The 12530-nt window shown below is 45.9% G+C and overlaps 1 protein-coding gene across 4 annotated transcripts in view; it reads right to left on the bottom strand.

Moving 5' to 3' along the window:
- UBE3C (ubiquitin protein ligase E3C) overlaps positions 1 to 12530 on the bottom strand; it is a 118053-nt gene that overhangs the window by 20068 nt on the left and 85455 nt on the right. For all 4 annotated transcript variants that reach the window (XM_068549769.1, XM_068549770.1, XM_068549771.1 and 1 more), the window contains one exon: positions 2537 to 2749. In XM_068549769.1, the coding sequence (XP_068405870.1) occupies positions 2537 to 2749 (213 nt within the window). The remainder of the gene's footprint in view (positions 1 to 2536; positions 2750 to 12530) is intronic.

The following is a 12530-nucleotide window of genomic DNA, read 5'->3' as shown; positions in this document are numbered from 1 at the left end:
TCTTCCTGAGTGTAAGTTTAGCCTTCCTAAAGCCCAAGGCCCTAAAAGGTTCTCCACGGACGAGAGGATAAAGCCCAGGCTTCTCGGCTCTGTCTACCTACTCTCCTCCAAGCCTCTGAAACTTCAGCCTCTTCCAAATCAACCTGTTCACCTACCTGGTGACACCTCATCACCCACCCAGAGCCTCTTCCAGGCAGCCCTCCCTGACCTACTGGGATGGGAGCACTCCTTTTGAGCTACTACTAAACTACAGATCTCACAACGCAGATCGTATCTGCCTCTAGTTAGAATGAGTGTGCTCTTACAGTTAAAGGCAATCTCCTCCTCACAGCCCACTGGCTGGCACACAGAGCGCCACCAACCCCTCCTGAATGATGAAGGAGGGAAGAACAGGCATGGAGAGGCAAGTAGGCGACACCACAGAAAAAAACCCAAAGCCGCGTCGATCCAGACGGGGTCAGCGTACGTGGTCACCAAAATAAACAGTCAGCGCTGCGCCCCAGGGGTCAGTCACCTGTGGGGTCAGTGCACGTTTCAGGCTGCCTGGATGGGACACTAAGGACCTGCTGAACACACAGTTACTTTTAAGCTGGCAAAGCTGATAACCTTTGAAAGCCTGGATTAGAAACCAAGGAATAACAGAAATTTAGAGAAGCAATTACAAAGTTTAAAGATAATACTTTCATAGTTAAAGTCCAACTACTAGATTCAGAAAAGATTATCCATCTACATAAGAGGAGCAGAAAAGATGCATCTCTCCTGCGGAAGAGACAACTTCTACGAAAACCAACTGTAAGTCAGAAAAGCACGGTTGGTTACTCTTTTTTTTTAAGAGTTAGAATGTTTTTAATCTGACTGAAAATATAAATATACACGTAGTAAGATGATTTTAAAGTTTCAAAGAGACATCAGGTCATGACGACTCTTAAACATTTGATTTCTATCCTATCATTTCTCCTAGTATGTTAGTGTATCTCATTAACATATTACATGACCAGAAAGTTAAATTCATCACAATCCATCCTCATTAGAATGTTAAATGAAACTGTAACATAATATAGTTATATTTTATGTACACAGTTCACTTAAACTCTTACCAAATAAAGCGTTCATATTAAACGGCAGAACGGAGAAAAGACTTCCGAAAATGGGAATAGCAGTGATGGAGTATAGCTAATAGGAAAAGAGAAATTAATTGATACGGAGAAATATAAAGCGAAAATGCTACATGGAACTATTTTAATCAGGGAGAAAAAATTGCGTTTATCCTTCAGTTAGTCAAAATTGCTCTACAGTCTTAAATTCCAAGTGAATTAATGCTTAACCTTTAGGGTCACTCATTATCTTCCTTATTTTATCCAGAATTAACTGGATATTATTGCACAAAGGAAGCAAGAGGCACTTAAAAGTAACCGGAAACACGATGACCCAATCAGCATTACAGTACAAGTTGGTTACTTCAAAAATCCAATGAGATATTAACAAATATGACTTCCAAAGCGCTCAAACAATTCGATTTGCCTGTGTGCATCTTTTAAAGGTCTGCAGACTGTGGCATCATCTGCGCACGTGTTCAGGTAGACAGATGGTACGACGACCCCCACGCCCACCTCCACCACCGGCTTCAGCAAGCGCCACCTCGCGGCCAATCTAGGCCACCTGTGCCTTCACCTACTGGCCCTGTTCTCACGACATCCGAAGCAAATCCCGGGTGTTTAATCGTTCAGTATGTATGGTTTACATGAGCGTTCATAGCAGTATTATTCCTAAGAGCCAAAAAGTGGAAATAACCCAAACACCTATCAACTGGTAAAGAAAATGTGGTATATCCATACATCATTTGGCCAGAAAAGGGAGTGAAGTACACCTGCAACACCCAGTAAACGAAGCCAGGCACCAGAGGCCACACGCCCTAAGGTTCCAGGTGTGAAAAACATCCAGAAGAGACAGGGGCACAGGGACAGGCGGTGGGCCAGTGCTTGCCTGGACTGGGGACGGGCGGGACTTGCTGCTGGGCACACGGTGTCTCCGTGGTGATAACAGTGTCCTAAACGTGGATGCTGGAGCTGGTCGTACTAACCTGCCTTGTACAGGCTACAGGGCCGAATTTATGGTACATGGATTGTATCTCAGTAAAGCAGCTATTCAACAACTTAGCTTGACTCTCTAGTATGTTATTTACTTTTTTTAAGGATAAAAATAACAGGAGCACCCAGATGGATAGTGAAGGTCTGCGACCCGCGTTAGAGCTGCCGAGGGCCACTCGGCGTGGATGAGGAACAAGGGAGCCCCACCTACCCGCAAGGCTCCAAAAATGAGGCCAGAGGCAAGGTTAACTCACAGCCACGCGAGTGACCTTCACAGGAGGACGGCTGCTGTGCCTGGCAGCCTGGCACCGCGAGGGGTGGCGAGGGCTGCACTCACCACCAGAACTCCCCCAGCTCTACTCTCAGCCCCGGGGACTCTTCCAACGAAAATGTGCACAAGCTCATACAGAAGAACGCAAACGTCTCTGCACACCAGAGCCCCGACTCACCTGTGCCTCTCCGAGGTCGTTGTTCACCACAGTGAAGTTCAGCCCCAGCTCCTCCACGTCACCTTCGTAGCTCTTGAGAAAAAGCAAGTTCTTATACACTTCGGGGTCCAAGGAAGCCAGGTGGTGGATGTCCACGTCCGCGCTGGTTCCAAGCAGCTTGGACAGGAAAAAGCCAGCAAAGGGCAGTTCCACCAGCATATTTTCATAGAGAGCCTTCAAATGAGAACAGAGACCACTGATCAGCATTTCACAGGAACTCTTCTTTCATACTTTCTAAAAATAAGAAAATGTATGTCCAATTTGATATTTAACAGAATCCTAAGATAGCAGCCACTTCTTCTCCATGAGGAGGAGGAGGATGGTGGAAGCTAGTATTTGGTGAGCGTTTACCACGTGCCAGGCCACAGTTCAAGCATTCAATGCATACATTCACTATGTAGAAACTTCTAGAACAGACTACCAAAGAATTTTAGGGCTGAAATGCCAATGGGGATTTTTAAGAGCCACAGCCTTCATGCTACAAGAGCCTGCCAGGTGCTTTCCGTGAAGTGTTTTGCAGGTGTATCGGTCTCCTAGGGCTGCTGTAACAAAGCACCACAGACTGGGTGGCTTCAAACAACAGAAACTTACTGTCTACCAGTCTGAAGGCCTGAAATCAAGGTGGCAGCAGGGCCACGCTCTCTGGGCAGGCGCTAGGGGAGGGTCCTTCCTGCCTCTTCCAGCTGCGGTGTTGCCGGCACCTTGCTGGGCCCTGGCCTGTTGCTGTGCCCCTCCAGCCTCTGCCTCTGGACGTGCTGCTCTCCCCTTGTGTGCGTTCGCTCTCTGTGTCCGAATCTCCCTCTCCTTTCTCTTATGAAGATGCCAGTCACTAGATTCTGGGACCCACTCTACCCAATATGACCTCACCCGAGCTTGACTACATATGCAAAGACTCATCTTTCCCAATGTCGCATCATAGGTACAGGATATTAAGACTTGAGCATATCTTTTTGGGGGTCAAAATTCTACCCGCAATAGCAGGCCAGACCACCTCGGTGACCACCCCTCCACTCTGCCTTTGTAGCACAAAAGGAGCACAGTGTGTGAAGGAATGAGGGCAGCTATGCGCCAAAGTTGGGTTTCATGAAATTTCCAATGTCAAGAAATATTATTCTTCTTTAGATTTTTTTTTCAACCATCAAATGGGAGGGAAAAAAAGTATTTTTAGCTCGGTGACCATACAAAAATAGGTGGCAGGCTATAGGCCCACAGGCTGTAGTTTGCCAACACATATTGTAAAATGAAGAAATTGGGCCTTAGAACTCTGGAGATTTGTCCAGATATTGAGTTAGGAGGCAGCAAAACTGGTGTCAAAACCCAGATTGCCTGATGCCCAGATCAGTGTTTTCACTGTAAGTTACTGTCTACCTTTACGTCTAAGGATGGCAATGTGTAATGATTTTTGCAACTATTCATATTAAGGTATAACTTACATAAAGTGAAACGTACAACGTGCCAGTACTTGCTCCCAGCTGTGTAACGACCGTTCAGCTCACGACAGAGAACGTTCACACCCCTCCCCAAACCCCGCGTCCCCGCAGCCCTCAAGTCAACACCCTCCCTCCCTCAGGCTAACCCTCACTCTACTGCCACCACAGGTAAGTTTCGCCAGTTCTGGAGCTTCATAACTGGGGCTATACAGTCTGTGTTCTTTTATATCTGTCTCCCCACAACCTACTGTTTTAGAGATTCACCTATGTTACTGCTGTTAACAGCTCTACCTAGTCACCCGACGATGGACACGTGAGTGGTCTCCAGTCTCGGCTACGATCATAGAGCTGCTGTATCAGTCACTGGCCTGCCTTTCTGTGGGTCTGTGCTCTGATTTCTCTTTATTATACACTTGAGCAGGTTGGGTGACAGTGGAAGTACTGGAACACGAGGTAGGTTTAACTATATTAGACACTGACGTGCTGTCTTCCAAAATACAATTTCTTTTCGCCATGACCAGCAATGTAGGAAGGTTCTAACTGGTCTACATTCTCACCAGTTATTAGTACTGTCACTCTTGAAGTTTAGTTATTCTGGTTGGTGCAACGGGGGAATCTCATTGTGGTTTTAAATTACATTTCCCTGATGACCAGTGGTGTTGGATTACATTAAGTGTTAGTATTACTATATTAATCTCCAGAGATTCTCCAGCAAAAGAGGGTAGGAAATACAATTATATAAAGTTTTCCAATATAATGTCAGGGTTCACCTGGCATGATAAATATCCCTATGGCCTGAGGCTGTAAAATGCAACAAGGAATCAGAAATGTGCTGTAAAATTTTCAGAAGCGTTATTATTTTATTGTAGCAGATGACTTAGAAGCCCCAACAAATCCTTCTTGTCAAAAATGTTCTAATGAGGGTTTCCCTGGTGGCGCAGTGGTTGAGAGTCTGCCTGCCAATGCAGGGGACACGGGTTCGTGCCCTGGTCTGGGAAGATCCCACATGCCACGGAGCAACTAGGCCCGTGAGCCACAAATACTGAGCCTGCGCGTCTGGAGCCTGTGCTCCGCAACAAGAGAGGCCGCGATAGTGAGAGGCCCACGCACCGCGATGAAGAGTGGCCCCCACTTGCCGCAACTAGAGAAAGCCCTCGCACAGAAACGAAGACCCAACACAGCCATAAATAAATAAATAAATAAATAAATAAAACTTAAAAAAAAAAAAAAGTTCTAATGAAAATAACAGTTACCACTTATTGAATGCTTGCTACATAACAGGCGTTCTGCTAAGCAGGCAACATCAGTGTCCGCATTTCCATTTGGCCCCCTGGAAAATCCAACTGACTGTAAGGTAAAAGTGATTCTTATGTGCAAGTCAAGGGGAAATCTGGATTTCCCCCACAAAGGCCACTTTTGTTAGAATACATCTAATCTGCAGAGACACGGATCCTCTGAGAAGCTCCCATGACTGTAGTCACCCCCGCTCTCAGGGGAGAAGGGGTGTCAGTCCCTCGCTTGGTAAATGCGGAGCTGGAAGCGTCGCCTTGAGCGCAGGGGATCATGGACCTTTCTCTGTTTGCAGGGCAGTCTGTGACCCCAGAAGGACAGACAGACAGGGCGTGAGGGCTGGACTAACTCTGCCTTAGCGACCACTACCATCAGCTATGCCTTGTGACACACTCAGATCTTTTTCAAACCACTGTTTGAGGATTCAGTGCTATTGCTATGCATGCAACTAAAATAAAGCAAAAGTTAATCTAAGGGGTGATCACTCAGCCATGAAACTCACTTCAGAAGTCACTCTTCCAAGAGGCCACCCACCTGGCCACACCCACACACGCGAAAGGCTAAGCACAGGGTTTAGTGAGACAGACCTGTGTGCCGTAACTAACGCCAGAGTGAGCTGGCACTGCCCCTCCCACCTTCCCCACATTAAAGATGGCAGCCTTGTGCCACTGTGCACCGTGGGAGGGACCCTTCCGTAGTCACAGCTTCCAGCACTGCTGCACGACTGAACCCTCTATCTCAGGGGTCCCCCAGCCCCGGGCTGCGGACTGGTACCGCAGCAGGAGGTGCGCGGCGGGCGGGGGGGGGCGGGCGAAGCCTCACCTGCCGCTCGCCATCGCTCGCATTACCGCCTCAACCCTACCCTCCTCCCCGCCGCCCCGTGGAAAAACTGTCTTCCACGAAACTGGTCCCTAGTGCCCAAAAGGTTGGGGACCGCTGTTCTATCTCATACTCGGGAGGCAGTCTATAATCACTGACCCTTAGACACACCAGTCTTACGCACTCATATGCACGCTTCCCCCTTCCCCCCTAAACGTCCAGAGAAAGCTCAGATACCCCCTGAGACCCACATTTTACACTCTCACCCACTAACGTGACTGGAGGAAACTAGAAAACAGCTATGAAACATCCTCCCAGAAGTAAACATCCAGAGTGCACTGGCTTATGTTCAGAAAGCTACTGACAGGCACCTTGAACCACACTCCCGAGGGAGGTCACCGCGTCTCAGGAGTTCAGGCTCCCACCTTCCCTCCCTCCAGTGAAGACCACAGATGTTCTGTGCCAGGAAAACTGGAGTGTTACGTCCCTGTGCTTTTATTTGATTTGAAGACTAATGATTACCCAATTAATTTTGAAAAGATGGCATAAAAGGACTTCTTAATTAGAGAACGAGTAATAAAATGGCAACTGGCACTTAAGTCATCTACTGATAATGTACAGAGAGAGCTGTTTTGAGAAGCCACGGTTTGCTTCAAGTTAAGAATGGCTAATACTATTAACCTGAAGCACTTATAAACCCCATTACTTCTAAATGAACGATGCCTTCAAAGCCAAGGAGAGCATTCTGCAGAAGACGACATGATTGATCCCAGGTGTGGAAGAAAAGCCTCATTTGTACAGTGGACTGTAAAGTAAACTCAAAGTGTAAATCATCTGATGTTCAATATATAAGGTCATTGTTTGCCATTTCTGCATTAGTAACAATAAACCTGTGAAGTTTGTTAAATCTATCAGAGCTACCTGAATTTTAAACAGAAATTCCACTGTGACTCATAAAATGTAAATGCATAGGTATAATTTTTTACACGAGGCAGGTTTAAACCTTTAGAGCATTTAATATACAAGCACTAATAAATGATAGCACTAAAAACTATGATTGCATCAGCTAAATGGGTTATAAATTAAATTTCCATAATGTATGCAACTGAGATACAAATGTAAGCATAAATCAAGGTATTTTCTAAACACAGGTTAATTATACAACTTCAAAAACTGCCAATTTTTTATGCAAAATAATCCACTTAGCGTTTTTCATACTGGCCTTAATTCTCAGTCAGCTGCACCACACTTGTTCGTAGAAGCATATCAATAACTACTTGTCATGAAAAAAATAGCAATAGGTATATGGAAAAAAAAAACCTATAACGCATTTTTCAACTGTCTGTCTTTTATGAGTGTTTATAGCTAGAAATTGTGCCAAAATGATTTGAAATAAAAAGGATTAATTATGGTAGAAGCCTTTTAATATAAGTAAGTGCAGTCGCAATGCAATTAATGCAAATCATGGCCCTACCGGAAGAGTCAATGTGAGCCGCATCTCAGGCCGTTTCTGTTTGCGGCCAAATAACTTCAGTAATTTACTACATTAAGAATCAATAAAAAAAATAATGCTTTTCAAATGCATCTCTATCAATCTTCAGGTAGTTCTAAAGTGAACATTTATAACTTAATCTAAAAACTGTATCAGAGATGTCTTGTTTTAAAGCCACTCTAATTGAGCAAGGAGATAATTTTAATTATTTCAGATCATGCTAGCCTCAGAGTTTGAAAAATAAAAGGTATGTAAAATAAGGATGTAAGCCGATAGCAGTATGCTATTTAATTTAGTAGCTTGCTTCAGAATTAATAACTGAGGGTTGAAAAACATGGTCTCTGGGGCTACTATTGATTTTTATGATAAGCTCCTGCAGGGCAGGAAACACATCTGATCTTCGGTGCAAGTCTACGTACAACATACAGTGCCTAGTCATTTAGCAGATTTATTAAGTGCCAACTGTGTGCTAGGGACCGCTGATCTGTAGGATGGAATTCTGCATCCATGAATTTGTTTGCAAAAAACCATTTATTCTCTTTTGAGACATTTCAGGTTATGCGAAACTACGTGTAGGGGATTCATTTCAAACCCTCCCGCACTGCTCACTCCCGTACCCCTGTCCACACCGCTGCCTGACCCTCAGCGACACGGCACGCGTTGTGTGTCGGGTCTCACCTGCGCCACTGCCACCCAGGGGGACGAGGTGTCCCACCAGCCCTGGAAGCGAAGGAGAGGTTTTTACTTGTTCATGGCAACTGATAACCCGCACGGAGGGTCTGACAGCCTTATTTTCAAAAACAGCTCTCTCACTTCGGAAATCCTGCGAGGATCCTAGACGGGTGGGGGTGAGAGTTCCCTGCTCGATCCTGTTTTCCTCACTGGGCGTCCAGAAACCCACCACGGTGTGGCAGCGACTCTGTGCAGCGACCGCTGCCCCCCAGGCCACCCCCCACCCCCCCCCCCCAGCTCAGGCTCCACAGAGGCTGCTCTGCTCCTCCCACTGTGCCCACCGGAAGGTCTCCAGACGATAAAGCACTCACGTCTCCACAGCCAAAGTAACAAAACCCACACTCCCATTTCTACCCACAAGAAGTAAATATTGGGACTTCCCTGGCGGTCCAGTGGTTAAGACTCTGCGCTTCCACTGCAGGAGGCACGGGTTCGATCCCTGGTCGGGGAACTAGAGTCCCGTATGCCGCACGGCGCGGTCAAAAGAAAAGAAAGAAGTAAGTATCTGGGAGTTCTAGAGCAGCTGTTATATTCCTGCTCTGGAAAGACACTCGTTAAGGTACCCCATACAACCAAGAACTTTTCTCCGTAATTAAAAGAAAACACTTTGCAGGTTTAAAAATTCTACTTTCACCGCCAGGATAATAAAATATTAATTACGCTTTTGAACTGTGAGGATCCTGGTGTCCCTCAAGGGTAGGAGGCGTCACCCCCAGGTACTGAGGACCCTTGCTAACGAGGGTGACGATGTCTGTGACATGCCCCACCCACGAAGCCACCTCACACTGACCTCCCCCTCCCCTAACCCCTCTGACACTTAAGGCTCTACCCAAACTACCATATTACAGCACTACTTTTGGTAACAGCTGTGTTGAGATATAATTCACGTACCGGACAATTCACCCATTTAAAGCGAACAATCCAGTGGTTCTGATATTCACAGAGTTGCGCAACCATCACCACGATTGGTTTTTGAACATTGCACACCCCCAGCCCCGGGCAGTCAAGGGTCTGCTTCCCATCTCTCAAGAGTCCCTAGGCGTCCCGAGCGGGGACGCGCCCGTCTGGGCACCAGGCTGTGCACTGCCGCCCACGAGCCCTGCCAGCTCAGCCTTGCTCCAAAGTGCCGACCCTCCCTCCCTCCCTCCCCGCCGCCAGGGCAGCAGCTCTGCCTCCTTTCCAGAGACACGGCTCACCAGCCCCTGTCCCTTGAAGCCACTGCTCACGTCTCCCTCCGGCAGCCACCCCTTAGAAGACTGGGGGTCGCTGCCCGCTGGCCCCCCTCCCCAGCCCCTCCCCAGCCGTGGGACAGGCTGCAGCCCAGCCCCCCCAGTGGAAAGCGCCCCCCCAGGGCAACAGCACGCAGGCACCCGCCTGGCCGGCGACCCTGGTGGCCCGGCTGCCACCCATCCCCGCGAGACACCCCTCGACCTCTGCGACCTTCCGAGCGCGGCCGGCAGGCCCCCGGGCCCCTGCGGGTTGCAGTTTGGGCTGTGCAGTATCGCGCTGCTAGAAACACTCCAGCTCGTGTGTTTTGCCAAATATACGCACTATTTCTGTAGGGATACAGGCTCCAGGACACCATAAGGTAGGTACTTCTGGAAGACACCGCTTCCATTTTCTCGACCCGTGTGCGGAGGCTTTGGCCTCTACCACTCCAGGAAAGCTGCTTGCCCACACTGCTGACAGAAATGGTCACCTCTCAGTCCTTATCTATCTGACCTACGGGTAGCATCTGACCCGATCTGTCATTCTCTCTCCCTTCAAACAGTCTTCATTTGGCTTCCAGATAAACCCTTCCAAAAGAACACTTTCCTGGTTTTCTCCTGACCTTTCTAGCTGCTTCTTCTGAACGTGTGTTGCTAAATTCTCCTTCACTCCCTGAACTCTAAATCTTGGAAAGGCCTTTTCTGTAGCCACACCCACTCCTGGGTGACATCACCCAGTCCTTGGGTTCCTGCTGCCACTTGGGCTACTTCTTTTTATTTATTTATTTACTTATTTATTTTTGGCTGTGTTGGGTCTTTGTTGCTGCGCGCGGGCTTTCTCTAGTTGCGGCGAGCGGGGGCTACTCTTCGTCGCAGTGCGCGGGCTTCTCATTGAGGTGGCGTCTCTTGTTGCAGAGCACGGGCTCTAGGCGCGCGGCTTCAGTAGTTGTGGCGTGTGGGCTCAGTAGTTGTGGCGCACGGACTTAGTTGCTCCGCGGCATGTGGGATCGTCCTGAACCAGGGCTTGAACCCGTGTCCCCTGCAATGGCAGGTGGATTCTTAACCCCCGCGCCACCAGGGAAGCCCTGGGCTACTTCTAACAGCAGAGGCCAGGAGGCCTGTTAAAACATAACTCGTATGCTATCATTCCTCTGCTCAGATCCCCGCTGCTGGAACCAGGACTCCCAGCCTGGTCTGTCTCACTCACGGAGGAGAGCAACAACCTACTGCTATCTCCCAAACAAAGTTATCCCAATTCTAGAAACAAGAGTAGCAATATACATCTTCACTTGGCTACCTTTTCATAAAGGAAATTTACTCATTTTAAGTGTTTAGAAGGATTTAAATGGGCCGATTTTATTTTTAGATAATTATTGCCCTTATTGCACAAATAAAGGCAGGGAAAGACATGCAATACACTTTACGCAGCACCAGCAAGGGTCTGTGTTCCTAATTTTCCCGGTGAGAATCTAACACGGCTTAGGAAAAGGAAAATGGCCCCAGTGTTAATACTGACCCATGTTAAACTAGTGTTTGGGAGTGCTTAAAAAATATGAGAAGGGATATCTCAATAGTAAGCAAGATCTACTTTATGTGGGAGCAGAGAGAATTTTGGTGAGTATCTCAGAATGGCTAAAACTACAATAATATTTTTGGTACTGGAATCAACTGAATTCTGGAATACACCTGCCATTTTTACTGTACAGTAAACTATTTTAATTTCATGTTTAATTTTGAAGAAATAAACTTATATAGAAAACGATGACCTTAACTAGCAAGAAGAATCATCTCCAGATTTGGGAGTGCTTTGTTTTTAATGGAAAAGAATACAAATTGTGATTAGAATGCTATAAAAGCAGGTACAATTCTCAGAAGGGATAGGGTTCAAATAAAATAATCATTCGTAAATTATAAATTGTACATATTTATAAATTATGATCTTTGATTTTTCTGTTTCCAAAAGAAGTTGAAGGTCACCAAGAGCAAACTCATGATGAATCGTCCACTGTGGTTAACTGGGAGATTCAGAGAAAGCTTGCTGCTGAAATTTGCTGATATCAAAGTAAAAAAAGTCTTAACATTGTTTGGAAGACCTGTGCTAAATAAGCACAGAAAGCTCAACTATTTACTGAATGTTATGTTTAAGAAAATCTAAGGGAAAGATAATATTAACTTTAGAGCTCAGAGCGCTTAGTCTGATGACAATCAGATGAGGAAGCTCACCTACACTGACCCTTAATGAGTCTGAGAGTTCAAAACAAGATGTTATAAAAGAGAAGCTTTGCCATTTAAGGACCAAAGTAACTTAAATTACTACTATTCACCTCAATCAACAGTTTTAAAGCCTCTGCAAATTCTGTGAGCATTTTATAAAAGGACTCTAATGAACAGAAAAATAAATTCTCCCAGCTCTCAAAAGTCTCAGGATAAACTGTTAACTGCCAATATTATACTCTACGATACAATAAGTGCTGAATTCTACTCAATACAAAATTATAAACTATGCTGAAGTTTCACCATCTGCTAATTAAAAATTTGAAATATATGATCAAGATATTACCAAATAATTTGATTTACAGGCATTCTGTTTCAATTAAATCAATATTCTGAAGCAAGAAAAAAAGAGCTAGTTCCAAATAGAATTCAAATATGATGAAAGATTTCCTTCAATAAATATTCTGAACTTAATCGGCTTAAATGGACGTAGGTGCTTCTAACTGTTAAAAAAAAAAAAAAGTTCAAGATGACATTACCACATCCTTGAGCTGTTTATTTATTCCCTGTCTAGAGCCTGATTTACAGGCGATAAAATGCAATCACAACCCACACCAAAGTAGGAATCATCCGCTAATGGAACTTTTAATGGAGAAGTGACCAGTGACATGAGGTAATTCTTCCTACGTAGGAGCGCTCTTGAAGACCTCTTTGCACTTCATCACAGTAAACAATCACTAACATATGCATTAAAGAAAATTTAAATACAT

The sequence above is a fragment of the Eschrichtius robustus genome, chromosome 8, assembly GCF_028021215.1.
Source record: "Eschrichtius robustus isolate mEscRob2 chromosome 8, mEscRob2.pri, whole genome shotgun sequence".
NCBI lineage: Eukaryota > Metazoa > Chordata > Mammalia > Artiodactyla > Eschrichtiidae > Eschrichtius > Eschrichtius robustus.
Note: the sequence above shows the minus strand (reverse complement) of the source record. Positions and strands in the feature narration are given on the sequence as shown.